The 16198-nt window shown below is 43.7% G+C and overlaps 1 protein-coding gene across 3 annotated transcripts in view; it reads left to right on the forward strand.

Annotated features, from left to right (window-relative positions):
- The first annotated feature begins 8447 nt into the window (after positions 1-8447).
- Positions 8448-16198, forward strand: part of VEZF1 (vascular endothelial zinc finger 1) — a 45829-nt gene continuing 38078 nt past the window's right edge. Inside the window, exon 1 of one of the 3 annotated variants that reach the window (XM_089494049.1) lies at positions 8448-8851. In XM_089494049.1, the coding sequence (XP_089350175.1) occupies positions 8819-8851 (33 nt within the window). In that variant the 5' untranslated portion in view covers positions 8448-8818. The remainder of the gene's footprint in view (positions 8852-16198) is intronic. The other 2 variants (XM_089494048.1, XM_089494046.1) reach the window with 2 other exon arrangements.

Here is a 16198-nt window from a genome sequence, read left to right on the forward strand (position 1 = left end):
GACAGTTGGAAGGTATTTTTGTGCTCTTCAGTGGAGTTGGGGCAAATGTCTTTTTCCCTTTGCAGTTGTAAATAAGAAGTCAGAAAGCAAGCTCATGTATGGCATTAAGAAAACCTGAGTATATTTCACTGAATCATAGAGTTGGTAGATACCTCAAAAAGGGCCATCCAGTGCAACCTCTGCCATGCAGGAACTCACAATCAATGCATCTCCAACACATGGCCATCCAGCCTCTGTTTACAAGCCTCCAAAGAAGGAGACCACCACTCCCCGAGGGAGTGTCTTCCACTGTCGAACATCTCTTACTGTAAGTAAATTCTTCCTAATGTTGAGGTGGAATCTCTCTTCCTGAAGCTTGCATCCATTGTTCTGGGTCCTGTTCTCTGGAGCAGCAGAAAACAAGCTTGCTCCCTCCTCAGTATGACATCCCTTAACCGACTGTTCTCCAGGCTAAACATACCCAGCTCCCTAAGTCTCTCCTCATGGTTTCCAGTTCCTTCATCATTTTGGTCACCCTCCTCTGGACATGCTCTAGCTTCTCAATGTTGAGGTGGAATCTCTCTTCCTGAAGCTTGCATCCATTGTTCTGGGTCCTAGTCTCTGGAGCAGCAGAAAACAAGCTTGCTCCCTCCTCAATATGACATCCCTTAACCGACTGTTCTCCTGGCTAAATATACCCAGCTCCCTAAGTCTCTCCTCATGGTTTCCAGTTCCTTCATCATTTTGGTCACCCTCCTCTGGACATGCTCTAGCTTCTCAATGTTGAGGTGGAATCTCTCTTCCTGAAGCTTGCATCCATTGTTCTGGGTCCTGTTCTCTGGAGCAGCAGAAAACAAGCTTGCTCCCTCCTCAGTATGACATCCCTTAACCGACTGTTCTCCAGGCTAAACATACCCAGCTCCCTAAGTCTCTCCTCATGGTTTCCAGTTCCTTCATCATTTTGGTCACCCTCCTCTGGACATGCTCTAGCTTCTCAATGTTGAGGTGGAATCTCTCTTCCTGAAGCTTGCATCCATTGTTCTGGGTCCTGTTCTCTGGAGCAGCAGAAAACAAGCTTGCTCCCTCCTCAGTATGACATCCCTTAACCGACTGTTCTCCAGGCTAAACATACCCAGCTCCCTAAGTCTCTCCTCATGGTTTCCAGTTCCTTCATCATTTTGGTCACCCTCCTCTGGACATGCTCTAGCTTCTCAATGTTGAGGTGGAATCTCTCTTCCTGAAGCTTGCATCCATTGTTCTGGGTCCTGTTCTCTGGAGCAGCAGAAAACAAGCTTGCTCCCTCCTCAGTATGACATCCCTTAACCGACTGTTCTCCAGGCTAAACATACCCAGCTCCCTAAGTCTCTCCTCATGGTTTCCAGTTCCTTCATCATTTTGGTCACCCTCCTCTGGACATGCTCTAGCTTCTCAATGTTGAGGTGGAATCTCTCTTCCTGAAGCTTGCATCCATTGTTCTGGGTCCTGTTCTCTGGAGCAGCAGAAAACAAGCTTGCTCCCTCCTCAATATGACATCCCTTAACCGACTGTTCTCCAGGCTAAACATACCCAGCTCCCTAAGTCTCTCCTCATGGTTTCCAGTTCCTTCATCATTTTGGTCACCCTCCTCTGGACATGCTCTAGCTTCTCAATGTTGAGGTGGAATCTCTCTTCCTGAAGCTTGCATCCATTGTTCTGGGTCCTGTTCTCTGGAGCAGCAGAAAACAAGCTTGCTCCCTCCTCAGTATGACATCCCTTAACCGACTGTTCTCCAGGCTAAACATACCCAGCTCCCTAAGTCTCTCCTCATGGTTTCCAGTTCCTTCATCATTTTGGTCACCCTCCTCTGGACATGCTCTAGCTTCTCAATGTTGAGGTGGAATCTCTCTTCCTGAAGCTTGCATCCATTGTTCTGGGTCCTGTTCTCTGGAGCAGCAGAAAACAAGCTTGCTCCCTCCTCAGTATGACATCCCTTAACCGACTGTTCTCCAGGCTAAACATACCCAGCTCCCTAAGTCTCTCCTCATGGTTTCCAGTTCCTTCATCATTTTGGTCACCCTCCTCTGGACATGCTCTAGCTTCTCAATGTTGAGGTGGAATCTCTCTTCCTGAAGCTTGCATCCATTGTTCTGGGTCCTGTTCTCTGGAGCAGCAGAAAACAAGCTTGCTCCCTCCTCAGTATGACATCCCTTAACCGACTGTTCTCCAGGCTAAACATACCCAGCTCCCTAAGTCTCTCCTCATGGTTTCCAGTTCCTTCATCATTTTGGTCACCCTCCTCTGGACATGCTCTAGCTTCTCAACATCCTTTTTGATGATAACTGGGTGCAGTATTCCAGGTGGGGCCTAACCAAAGCGGAACAGAGTGGCACTATTTGATTTGAATCATACAAAAGTGTTAGCTCTAGATAGTGAAAGAGAACCCCAGTGGATACCCAGGGCCCACCGCTCTTGAGTTTTTCCAGAAAGGCATTACAAAGACGTTTAAAAAATAAAACCAAATAACCGCATAGTTACATGCAGTCTTCCCAGGCAGGTTTCCTGTATTTCTAGGCTGTTAAAAAGTGGCGGTAATCTTGGCTTGGATTGTGTGGTCATGGACAACTTCCTTCCTAAGGCAATGTGTGGTTTTGATTGACCAAAATCATCATTTCGAGGACCTAATACATTATTTTGGAAACATCATGTGGGTATATTTTAGAGCCACCATGGACAGTGGATCCATATTTTTCAGGCCGTGGAGGTTTAAATCCGTGGATACCGAATTGGAGGGTGCAAATGGCCGGCTGTACTCCTTGTTCCGGAATACGCCAGGCATTGAGCTTTACTAGTATGTATAAAGCATGATGGTAACTGTGGTCCAAAACACACTGCAGAAATAATCCAGTTTGAGACCGCTTTAACTGCCCTGGCTCAACGCTAGGAAATTCTGGGAATTGTAATGTTTGTGAAGACATTGAGCCTTCTCTGTCAGAGAGCTCTGGTGCCACACTAAACTACAATTCCCAGGATTCCCTAGCATTGAGCGGTCTCAAAATGGATCATTTCTGCAGTTGTTGTTGATGTGTGCTTTCAAGTAGTTTCTGACTTATGGCAACCCTAAGATGAAGTTATAATGGGGTTTTCTTGGCAAGGTTTGTTCAGAGGTGGTTTGTCATGGCCATCTCCTACAGCTGAGAGAGTGTGACTTGCCCAAAGTCACCCAGTGAGCTGGGATTCGAACCCTGGTCTCCAGAGCCGCAGTCCAACACTCAAACCACTGCACCAGACTGGCTCTCTAGTTTTGACTCTGTGAATAAGATTTAAAAGGTCCCAATGTTGCCAAAATAATTGCCCAATAATGCAGGCGCTTATTAATAGCTGCGCACCAGATATCTTGAGCGATGTTCTCACCGCCGAGCGACCCTACCATGTTTACTCAGTAGTAAGTCTCATTCATGTTAATTGGATTTACTCCCAGGTTCATTTAGTATTGGATGACAAGCCTTTCCTCTGTCACCTTAGGCAGGCTGCTGAAAAGGCTTTTAAAGGGGTATTGCAAAGGTATTGTAAAGGGGGATGATGGTGCTTAAAATCCAAAATGTTAAATATTGTAAAGGGGGATGATGGTGCTTAAAATCCAAAATGTTAAATAGTACGAGTCGAGATGGAATCTATTTGTTTGGCGAAACCGAGTTCGCTTTTCGAAAAGGCTTATTATGAAACTGCACAAGCATCAGCATCTTGAACTTATGCTCCAGTGTTTACTTAAAGATGCCTAGACTTGTGCGGTTTCATAAGAAGACTTTTAAAACATTATTTAAAACTTCTCCTTGGAGGGTGGTGTAGTGGTTTGAGCACTGGACTGGAGACAAGGGTTCGAATCCCCACTCCGCTGTGGAATCGTATTGGGAGGCCTTAAGCTAGTCACACTCTCTCAGCCTCACTGGCAAAACCAGGGGAGAAATCTTGCCAGGAAAACCCTGAGATAGGCTCACTTGAGGGTTGCCATAACGGCCTTTGACAAGGTTCCCCATGACATTCTTGCAAACAAGCTTGTAGAATGTGGGCTAGACAAAGTAACTGTTACATGGATTTGTAATTGGTTGACCGGCCGAACCCAAAAGGTGCTCAGCAATGGCTCCTTTTCATCCTGGAGAGAAGTGACCAGTGGGTGCCACAAAGGCCTGTCCTGGGCCCAGTGCTATTCAACATCTTGACTTGGATGACAGAATTGGGGGCATACTTATCATATTAGAAGAGGACACAAAATTAGGAGTAGTAGCTAATACCCCAGAGGACAGGATCAAAATTCAAAATGACCTGAATAGACTAGAAAGCTGGGCCAAAGCTAACAAAATGAAATTCAACAGGGAGAAATGTAAGGTACTGCACTTGGGTAGAAAAAACGAAATGCATAGATATAGGATGTGGGACACCTGGTTTAAGGAGACTTATTCATGTGAAAGGGATCTAGGAGTCCAAGTAGACGACAACTTGAACACGAAACAACAGTGTTATGCGGCAGCTAAAAAGGCCAATGTGATTTTAGGCTGCATCAATAGAAGTATAGTGTCTAGATCAAGGGAAGTAATAGTGCCATTCTATTCTGCCTTAGTAAGGCCCCACCTGGAATACTGTGTCCAGTTCTGGGCACCACAATTAAAAAAGGACATTGAGAAACTAGAGGGTGTCGAAAGGAGGGCGACTAAAATGGTCAAGGGTCTGGAAACCATGCCCTATGGAGGAACGACTCAGGGAGTTGGGGATGTTTAGCCTGGAGAAGAGAAGGTTAAGAGGTGATATGATAGCCCTGTTTAAATACTTGAAGGGATGTCATATTGAGGAGGGAGCAAGCTTGTTTTCTGCTGCTCCAGAGACTAGGATCTAGAGCAATGGATGCAAGCTACAGGGAAAGAGAACTTCCTGACAGTAAGAGCTGTTCAACAGTGGAAGACTTTCACTGAGAGAGTGTGACTTGCCCAAGGGTATGGATTTAGCTTTCCATGACTAAGTGTTGATTCAAAAGAACACAACAATCCTAGTTTTCAACATATTTTGGAGGATTACTCCTTTTCTGAGGGAATAAAGAGGGAGAAGAAAGGAAATTCCTTTCTCCAGGTCCTTTTTCTGAGAGGAATTCTTCCTTCACTTCAGACCCTTTTCTCTCTCAAACCAGGCTGAGAGAGTGTGAATTGCCTAATTGGTTATTTAGATTTCAAGTGTGGATTCAAAGGGACACACATACACACAAAAAAAAAAAAACCCACCCTATTTTTGAGCATATTTGTTGAAGGATTACTCTTTTTTCTGAGGGAGTAAAAAGGGAGAAAGGGAATTCTTTCCTCCAGGATCTTTCCTGAGAGGAACTCCTCCTTTACTCCAGACTCTTTTATCCCTCAAATGAGGCTGAGAGAGAGTGATTTGTCCAAGGCTATGGCTTTAGCTTTCCATGTCTGAGTGTGGATCCAAAGGGACACACAAAAAATCCTAATTTGGAGCATATTTATTAAGGGTTACTCCTTTTCTGAGGGAGAAGAAAGGAAATTCCTTCTTCCAGGTCTTTTTCTGAGAGGAATTCCTCCTTCACTTCATGCTCTTCTCCCTCAAATGAGGCTGAGAGCCTAAGGCTATGGATTTAGCTTTCCATGGCTGAATATGCATTCAAAGGGACACACACACAAACAAAAATCCTATTTTTGAGCATATTTATTGAAGGATTACTCCTTTTCTGAGGGAGTAAAGAGGGAGAAGAAGGGATTTCTTTTCCCAAATGAGGCTGAGAGAGTGTGACTTGCCCAATTGGCTCTGAATCTAACTTTCCATGTCTGAGTGTGGATCCAAAGGGACACCCAAAAAAATCTTATTTCTGAGCATATTTATTGAAGAATTACTCCTTTTCTGAGGGAGAAGAAAGGAAATTCCTTCCTCCGGGTCCTTTTTCTGAGAGGAATTCCTTCTTCACTCCAGACCCTTTTATCCCTCAAATGAGGCTGAGAGAGTGTGACTTGCCCAAGGTTACATGACAAACACATACTACCCTCATTATCTATCTATCTATCTAGAGAGAGAGAGAGAGAGAGAGAGTGCATATTTTGGGAGGATTGCTCCTTTTCTAAGGGAGTGAATGGGAAAATAGTGAATTCCTTTATCCAGCTCCATTTTCTGAGAGGAATACCTCCTTCATTCACTACAGACTTTCCCTAATTGGTTATTAGTTTAGCTTTCCATGGCTGAGTGTGGATTCAAAGGGACACCAAAAATCCTATTTTTGAGCCTGTTTTTCAAAGATTATTCCTTAAGAAGGGGAGAATGGGAATGAGGCTGAGAGAGTGTGACTTCCCTAAATCCGTGGCTGAATGTACATTCAAAGTGACACAAAAAAATCCTAATTTTTGGAGCATATTTTATTGAAGGATTACACCTTTTCTTGAGGGACTAAAAAAGAGAGAAAGGGAATTATTTCCTCCAGGCCCTTTTCTGAGAGGAACTCCTCCTTCATTCCAAACTCTTTTATCCTTCAAATGAGGCTGAGAGAGAGTGATTTGCCCAAGGCTATGGCTTCAGTTTTCCATGGCTGAATGTGGATCCAAAGGGACACAAAAAAATCCTATTTTATTGAAGGATTACTCCTTTTTCTGAGGGAGAAGAAGGGATTTCCTTTCTCAAATGAGACTGAGAGAGTGTGGCTTCCCCAAGTCTATTGGTTTTAGCTTTCAATAGCTGAATGTGGATTCAAAGTGACACAAAACTTATTTTTGGAGCATATTTATTGAAGGGTTAATCCTTTTCTGAGGGAGAAGAAAGGAAATTCCTTCTTCCAGGTCTTTTTCTGAGAGGAATTCTTCCTTCACGCCAGACTCTTTCATCTCACAAATGAGGCTGAGAGAGTGTGACTTGCCCATCTATTATTTTAGCTTTCCATGACTGAATGTAGATTCAAAGTGACACAAAAAATCCTAATTATTGGAGCATATTTTTGAAAGATGATTCCTTATTGTAGGCTTACTCCTTTTTTTTTCCCCTGAGGAGAGCAAAGAGATTTCCTTTCCAAAATGAGGCTGAGAGAGTGTGACTTCCCCAAGTCTATGGTTTTAGCTTTCTGTAACTGAATGTGGATTCAAAGCGACACAAAAAAATCCTAATTATTGGAGCATATTTTTGAAAGATGATTCCTTATTGTACGATTACTCCTTTTTTTCCCCCGAGGAGAGCAAAGAGGGGATTTCCTTTCCAAAATGAGGCTGAGAGAGTGTGACTTCCCCAAGTCTATGGTTTTAGCTTTCTGTAACTGAATGTGGATTCAAAGCGACACAAAAAAATCCTAATTATTGGAGCATTATTGAAGGATTACTCCTTTTTTTTCCTGAGGAGAGCAAAAATCCTAATTATTGGAGCATATTTTTGATAGATGATTCCTTATTGTAGGATTACTCCTTTTTTTTTCCCCTGAGGAGAGCAAAGAGGGGATTTCCTTTCCGAAATGAGGCTGAGAGAGTGTGACTTCCCCAAGTCTTATGGTTTTAGCTTTCTGTAACTGAATGTGGATTCAAAGTGACACAAAAAAATCCTAATTATTGGAGCATTATTGAAGGATTACTCCTTTTTTTTCCCTGAGGAGAGCAAAAATCCTAATGATTGGAGCATATTTTTGATAGATGATTCCTTATTGTAGGCTTACTCCTTTTTTTTTTCCTGAGGAGAGCAAAGAGGAGATTTCCTTTCCAAAATGAGGCTGAGAGAGTGTGACTTCCCCAAGTCTTATGGTTTTAGCTTTCTGTAACTGAATGTGGATTCAAAGTGACACAAAAAAAATCCTAATTATTGGAGCATTATTGAAGGATTACTCCTTTTTTTTCCTGAGGAGAGCAAAGAGGGGATTTCCTTTCCAAAATGAGGCTGAGAGAGTGTGACTTCCCCAAGTCTTATGGTTTTAGCTTTCTGTAACTGAATGTGGATTCAAAGTGACACACAAAAATCCTAATTATTGGAGCATTATTGAAGGATTACTCCTTTTTTCTGAGGCCTTATTTCTTCTTTTTCCCTGAAGGGAACCCTCCTCTCCTTTTCACTCCATTACTATTTTTAACCTCCTAGTCAAGGAGGACCCTATAAACCCTGCCCTTCAGCCTCTCCTCCATCTTCTCACCCTTCAAACAACACACACAAACACACACACACACACACATATATTTTAAATAAAGTCTCCAGTATTTAACCCCCTTCATTTTTTTTTCCCCCAGCCTGAGCTCTTTTTTTGGGACGGTTCCATTTTAGACCTCGGCGGGGATGTCCCTTTTACATCCGACCCACATTTCCTCCCTTAAGAACCACATCCCTTCTCGCTTTCCCTCACGAAATGGCGCCTAATAAAGAAACAAGCCCCGAAACGCGTGTTTTGTGTGGATTCGTTTCGTCTTTTGCGTGTTTTGTGTTTGTGGCCTTAGTTCAAACAGCCCTATGTTTAGAAAATGGAGGGCGCCGGGGAGGTTTAGCGGAAGCTCCTCCGCTGCCATGTTTGAGCCTCCTCCTCCTCCTCCGCGATAGAAGGAGCCCAGAAAGCAGCCGCCTTTCGGGGCTTTGTTGTCGGCTCCATGTAGCGGCCAGGCCCCGGCGGAGGAGGAGGAAGGGGAGGCCGAGGAAGAACGGGGGGAATAAGCGGGGAAAGGAGGGGAAGAAAAACAGCCTCCAAAATCCAGGCCTTCGAGGAGGAGGAGAAGGAGAAGGAGGTTTAATCATCTAGGCCTGGTTTTGATCTTTTATCTTTTTAATCTTCACAATTTATATATATATATATTATATATATAATTATATTTCTCATAAAAGGGGCTTTATTTCCTCCTTTTTGTCTTTATTCGCCGCAATGGAAGCCAATTGGACCGCGTTCCTCTTTCAGGTGAGGAAAAGGATTATAAAATGAAATGGATAACCGCGCTTTTTTGTTGTTGTTGTTTGGAACAAATAACGTTTATGTTTATATTTATAGGGTCCGAGGACTACAATACCCAGAATCCACCACTAACTAGGCCTCCTAATCTGCAGGAGAAGAAAGGAAAAAAGGAGGTTAAAATTGAGAAATAATGGGAGGCCTGTTTGGAGGAAAGCGGCCTCCCTAGAAGAAGAAGAGGACTACAACTCCCATAATCCCCTTCGCTAACTAGGCCTTTCTTAATACAGAGGAGAAAGGGGTTAAAAAAGGAGCTTGGTTCTTAATGTTGGGAGAGGAGGACTAGTTGGATGGCAGGAGAGGACTACAACTCCCATAATCCCCTTCGCTAACTGGGCCTTTCTTAATACAGAGGAGAAAGGGGTTAAAAAAGGAGCTTGGTTCTTAATGTTGAGAGAGGAGGACTAGTTGGATGGCAGGAGAGGACTACAACTCCCATAATCCCCTTCGCTAACTAGGCCTTTCTTAATACAGAGGAGAAAGGGGTTAAAAAAGGAGCTTGGTTCTTAATGTTGAGAGAGGAGGACTAGTTGGATGGCAGGAGAGGACTACAACTCCCATAATCCCCTTCGCTAACTAGGCCTTTCTTAATACAGAGGAGAAAGGGGTTGAAAAGGAGCTTGGTTCTTAATGTTGAGAGAGGAGGACTAGTTGGGTGGCAGGAGAGGACTACAACACCCATAATCCCCTTCGCTAACTAGGCCTTTCTTAATACAGAGGAGAAAGGGGTTAAAAAGGAGCTTGGTTCTTAATGTTGAGAGAGAAGGATTAGTTGGATGGCAGGAGAGGACTACAACTCCCATAATCCCCTTCGCTAACTAGGCCTTTCTTAATACAGAGGAGAAAGGGGTTTAAAAGGAGCTTGGTTCTTAATGTTGAGAGAGGAGGACTAGTTGGGTGGCAGGAGAGGACTACAACACCCATAATCCCCTTCGCTAACTAGGCCTTTCTTAATACAGAGGAGAAAGGGGTTAAAAAGGAGCTTGGTTCTTAATGTTGAGAGAGAAGGATTAGTTGGATGGCAGGAGAGGACTACAACACCCATAATCCCCCTCCACTCCCATTCTTCCCCCCTCATTGTAAAGATTGAAAAGGCAAAGAAAAAGTTTAATGGTTTGCATATTTGCAGATAAAAAGGCCTAGATTGGATCGCGTTGGAAGGGGAGGACTACAACACCCAGAATCCCCTTCGCTAACTAGGCCTCTCCATCTCACAGAGAAGAAAGGAAGGGAAACATAAAAGAGGTTAATTCTTAATATTGAGAGATTTGGGGCCTAGTTGGATGGCAGGACTACCCCCCCCAAGAAAAGGAACTACAACACCCAGAATCCTCTACTCCAGTTATTCCTCTCTGGGAGGGGGGTTGAGAAAGAAAAGGGGAAAGAGGAAAAAGGAGGTTAATTCTTAATATTGAGAGATTTGGGGCCTAGATTGGATGGCAACAACTCCCCCCAGAAGAGGACTACAACACCCAGAATCCTCTACTCCAGTTATTCCTCTCTGGGAGGAGGGGTTGAGAAAGAAAAGGGGAAAGAGGAAAAAGGAGGTTAATTCTCAATAATGAGAGATTTGGGGCCTAGATTGGATGGCAGGGCTCCCCCCAGAAGAGGACTGCAACGCCCAGAATCCCCTTTGCCCCCCAAACCACAAAGTAGGCCTTCCTTCCTAATATCAAGAATCCCTTTTTCTTTCCCAGTTAAGCTCCTTTCTCCCCTTCCTTTTTTTTTTCCCCTAACCTCCCCATCATTGATTTTTGGGGGAGGGAAAAGAATAACAGGAGTGGAAGGGGATGCTGGGTGTTGTAGTCCTCTTCTGGGGTGGGTTTCGGGACCCTAGCTGCCTGCCATCCAACTGGGCCTCCTCTCTCAATATTAAGGATTAAGCTCCTTTTTTCTTAACCCTTTTCTTTCTGAATCCCAAATCATTATTACTGGGGGGGGGGGGGAGAGGAGAATAACTGGAGCAAAGGATTCTGGGTGTTGTAGTCCTGCCTCAAAGCCCCCCCCCCCCCCAAACTTAACTAGGCCTCATCCCCATCTCTCAATATTAAGAATTAAGCCCTTTTCTTCCTAACCGCCCCATCATTACTATAGAGAAAGGGGGGGGATAATGGGAGTGGAGGGGATTCTGGGTGTTGTAGTCCTGCCTCAAAGCCTCCCCAACTTAACTAGGTCTCCCCCATTTCCTAATATTAACACTTAAGCTCCTTTTTATTTTCTGTTTCTACCCCCCCCCCCCATCATTACTATAATGGGAGTGGGTGGGGATTATGGGTGTTGTAGTCCTCTTCTTTTGGGGTGGAGGCTCCTGCAGATCCAACCTTATCTCTCGATATCAAGAATTAAGCCACTTTCCCTCCTTCGCATCATGACTCTCTCAATATTCAGAACTAAGCTCCTTTTTGCTTTCTAGCCTCCCAATCATTACTGTGGGGGCAGATAGAATAATGGGAATGGAGGGGATTCTGGGTGTTGTAGTCCTCCTTGGGGTTGCAGGGCCCCCTGCCTGGCTATTTCCCCCAACTCAACTAGGCCTCCCTATCTCTCAACGTTAAGAATTAAGCTGCTTTTTCTTCTCTTTCTCTTTCTAACCCCCCCATCATTACTATTGAGGGGGAAGGCAGACTAATGGGGTTGGGGGATTCTGGGTGTTGTAGTCCTCTTCTGGAGGACCTGCCTGCTTTCCCTTCAACCCTCTATCTCTCAATATTAAGAATGAAGCTGCCTTTTCCCCCTTCTCTTTCTCTTAACCCCCCCCCCCATCATTACTATTGAGGGGGAAGGCAGACTAATGGGGTTGGGGGATTCTGGGTGTTGTAGTCCTCTTCTGGAGGACCTGCCTGCTTTCCCTTCAACTCTCTATCTCTCAATATTAAGAATGAAGCTGCCTTTTCCCCCTTCTCTTTCTCTTAACCCCCCCCATCATTACTATTGAGGGGGAAGGCAGACTAATGGGGTTGGGGGATTCTGGGTGTTGTAGTCCTCTTCTGGAGGTCCTGCCTGCTTTCCCTTCAACCCAACTAGGCCTCTCTATCTCTCAATATTAAGAATGAAGCTGCCTTTTCCCCCTTCTCTTTCTCTTAAACCCCCCCCCCCCCCATCATTACTATTGAGAATAACGGAGGAAGAGGAGGAGAAAGTAACTGGCCAACCCCTCTCTTTTCTCTCTCTCTCTCTCTCCTTTCTTTCTTTCTTTCCTTCCCTCTCCATCTTTCTTCCCTCCATCACTGTGGGAGGCCGTCTATAGAGCACTTTCTTTCTTTCTTTCTTTCTTTCTTTCTCTCTTTCTATTTTCTCTTCTTCCTTCCCTCTCCTTTCCACGTAAATAGGAGGAGCACCTCAGATACACAGACACAAGAAACTAATCATGTTAATACTTCTCTTCATTTTCCTTATATGTTAGGTGTCTCTCTCCTTTCTTTCTTTCTTTCTTTCTTTCTTTCTTTCTTTCTCTCTCTCTTTCTATTTTCTCTTCTTCCTTCCCTCTCCTTTCCACGTAAATAGGAGGAGCACCTCAGATACACAGACACAAGAAACTAATCATGTTAATACTTCTCTTCATTTTCCTTATATGTTAGGTGTCTCTCTCCTTTCTTTCTTTCTTTCTTTCTTTCTTTCTCTCTTTCTATTTTCTCTTCTTCCTTCCCTCTCCTTTCCATGTAAATAGCAGGAGCACCTCAGATACACAGACACAAGAAACTAATCATGTTAATACTTCTCTTCATTTTCCTTTTCTTATATGTTAGGTGTCTCTCTCCTTTCTTTCTTTCTTTCTTTCTTTCTTTCTTTCTCTTTCTATTTTCTCTTCTTCCTTCCCTCTCCTTTCCATGTAAATAGGAGGAGCACCTCAGATACACAGACACAAGAAACTAATCATGTTAATACTTCTCTTCATTTTCCTTTTCTTATATGTTAGGTGTCTCTCTCTCCTTCCTTCCTTCCTTTCTTTCTTTCTTTCTCTCTTTCTATTTTCTCTTCTTCCTTCCCTCTCCTTTCCATGTAAATAGGAGGAGCACCTCAGATACACAGACACAAGAAACTAATCATGTTAATACTTCTCTTCATTTTCTTATATGTTAGGTGTCTCTCTCCTTTCTTTCTTTCTTTCTTTCTTTCTTTCTTTCTTTCTTTCTCTCTCTCTGCCCTCCCCACCTTTCCGTCCAGCTCCTTTGGAAAAACCAAACCAGGGGAGGATTCATCCCATTTGTACCTCTAACAAATATGAATACTTTGGAGATTTGGTGGGTTGGATAGATCCCTCTTCTCTTCCCTCCTCTTCTCTTCCCTCCATTTTTCACCCAGCTCCTTTGGAAAAGGAGGAGGGTTCGTCTGGCTCGGACTTGGCAATTCACCCTAATACTTTTCTCATTGTGTTAGGCTTCTCTATCCATCCCTCCCTCAGTCCCTTCCCATCTCAGCCTCATCTGGTTTCTACTTCTGATTAGTATGAATCCTTTCAGATTTTGGGGGGAGCTCAGTGAGGCCTCTTTTCTCTCCCCTCCTTTGGAAAACAAAATGGGGAGGATTCCTCTGACTTGTAGCAATGGTTAGTCCTAATGCTTTTCCTTCCTTGCTTATTTGCTGGGGTCTTCTCTCCCTCTTCCCCTTTGGAAAACGGGGAGGATTCGCTTTGATCCGTAACTCTTACTAATACACTAATCTTTTTCCTTTTTGCTTTTCTTCGTTAGGTCACCCTCCGCCTCTCCTTTGGAACATGATCCTGGGAGGATTCATTTGATTTCTACTTCTAATTTGGGATTTATTGCTTAGGTCTCTCTTAGTTCCCCCTTTTTTTTTGGGGGGGGGGGGAACTAGGAGGATTAATCTGGTTGACACAGGGAAAGGGTGATTTTGTACAGTGGTACCCCGGGATACGAATTGACCGCGTTACGAAATTTCCGGGGTACGAAAAAGTTAGATTTAAAAAAACTGTTCCGGGTAACGAAAGATTTTTCGGGTTACGAAATTAATTTCGGCGCGAAATTCAAATAAGAAGCGCGGCTAGCGGCTTTCCAGCAGCTTTCCAGCGCCTTTTCGGGTTGCGAAATGTATCGGGTTACGAACGGCGCCACGGAACGAATTAATTTCGTAACCCGAGGTAGCACTGTATGTATATAGTACATTTCTATACCACTTATCAGTGCACTTGAGCACTCCCTAAGCGGTTTATGTATGTACATATATGTATATATACACATATATATGTGTCTGTGTGTATGTAAGCACTCTTTCGTTCTTAACAATAGGCCCTGTTTGGGTTTCGTTTTGTAGGATTTGACGTCCCTCTTCTAGGTTTTCAGGATTTCTCCAAGATTTGTGGGTTTTTGGAAGCTTAACTAAAGTTTTTAGGACTTTTAACTCACTCCTTTAGGCTTTTTAGGGCTTCGACTGACTGCTCTCAGCCTTTTAGGATTTTCGCTCGCCGACTTCAACAAGCGTCCCTCGGTTTTTAGGATTTGTAACTAACCCCCCCTTTAAGTGTTTTTAAAAGATATAAAACCCTGCTCTTTATACACCTTCTGCCCTCCCCACTATTCCCCTCCTTTGTCTGATTCTGCCTTCTTCAGTTGTTTCTCTCTCTCCTTCACCACAGTTTTTAGGATCGTTTTACTTATTTGCCAGAGGCCCGGCCTTTTCTGGGCTTTCTTCTCTTTCCCAATAGCACCTTTGATGATGATGATGATGATGAGGCACTAGCACCAGTGTTTTCTACCGTGTTTCATCCTTCCTCCTCCAGTTTAAGACGTTCAGTCCATTCCCAAGAAGCCTTTCCTCTTTTCTTCCCCCTCAACCTTTTGCATTTTCTTCCCTCTCCACGTTTGTGGTGGGGATTCAACGTTATTTGCGTCTCTCTCTCTCTCTTTCACTGCAGAGCGAGGCTGTCCCTGCCTTTCACTCATTTCAGCCTCTTCTCCATCTTGTGTGCTGATTTCTCTCCCCCTGCAGTTCATTCGCTGCTGTGTTTTTCCTTTCCTCCCTCGCTTCTTTGGGACGCCTCTCTGCGTGCTTCCTCCCCTCCATCTCTAGGACCGTTTTGTCTCGATTGATCAATGCTCCGGTTTCTTAATTTTGCTACCTTTCGTTAACAAATTGGTCGTAGAGAGCGTAGAATCATAGAGTAGGAAGTGCCTCTTTTCACCCCGTTTCTTTTACGGTCCTTGTTTTTTTAAATCGCAGCCGTTCCTTTCCACACATCCCTGTTGTTGGGACTATCCCTTAGTCTTAATAGGGTAACAGGACCTTGTCTGGGGTTTTCTGTAACAGATCAACACAATGATTTGGGGATTCTTTGGTGCTCTTTTCTCTGCCTGGCGGCATGTTCCCGCCGAGGGTTGTCCCCTTCTGTAGCAGCATTTTGACCTGTCTGCTTTACTCATGTATTCTTTCATGTATTGTAATTATAATTATAATTATTTATTATTTATTATTAGCAAATTATTTATTATTAATTATTTTTATTAATTATTAATTATTTATATTATAATTATAATTATTTAATTTTCTTACATCCCGCCTTTCTCCCAACATAGGGACTCAAGGTGGCCTTTTCCTTTGGGCAAATACTGCTCTTTCATTGCCCTATTTGCATGCAGGGTCCTGCTTTGTTCCCTTCCATCCCTACATTATGGTCCTCTGTTCCCTCTGCCATCATTTTAATGCACTCGACTGTGTTTTTTCCCCCTTGCCAGATCTCATACTAGCAGTCATGTAGTCTATTATCAGTTGCCACAGCATCTTATTTTCCCTGTCCTTGCCGTTTCATTCACTTTGTCTTTCCCTCTTTTCATTTCCAAAGATGTGTTTCCATGCGCCATCTGATGCTCTGCTCTCATATTCCCAAAAAAAAAATCATTTTCTTTACCCGGTTTTCTTTTGTTCTGCTTCCTTCCATAAAAAGAAATACTATGACCATCTCTCCCTGTGAGCGGTTTTCTTTCTGCTATTCTGTCACATAACCCCCTTATGTTTGTCATTCTCCCATCGGGGAAGAAAAACCGCACCACTCACTGCATTGGAAAAACACACACACACACACATATATATATATCCGTCGACTCCTTCCTTGGAAGTTAAATTGGCTTGAACAAGCCTTAAGGACATACAATGTATTAATTTTCAGGCTAGGGCCTTTTATTGCCATATAGGTCAGGAATCTCTTTACCTGGATAAGGGATCAAACAGTAAGTTGCTTTGAAGGAGAGAAAGGCCTGTTACAGATGGCCAAAATAATGCTGCTTGGGGTCTCTTTGGAGGTATGCTATTTAAATGATGCATGCATCCTAAGAATCCGGAAGC

The sequence above is a fragment of the Sceloporus occidentalis genome, unplaced genomic scaffold (genome assembly GCF_023333645.1).
Source record: "Sceloporus occidentalis isolate IW3139 unplaced genomic scaffold, rSceOcc1.0.p SCAF_69, whole genome shotgun sequence".
Lineage (NCBI taxonomy): Eukaryota > Metazoa > Chordata > Lepidosauria > Squamata > Phrynosomatidae > Sceloporus > Sceloporus occidentalis.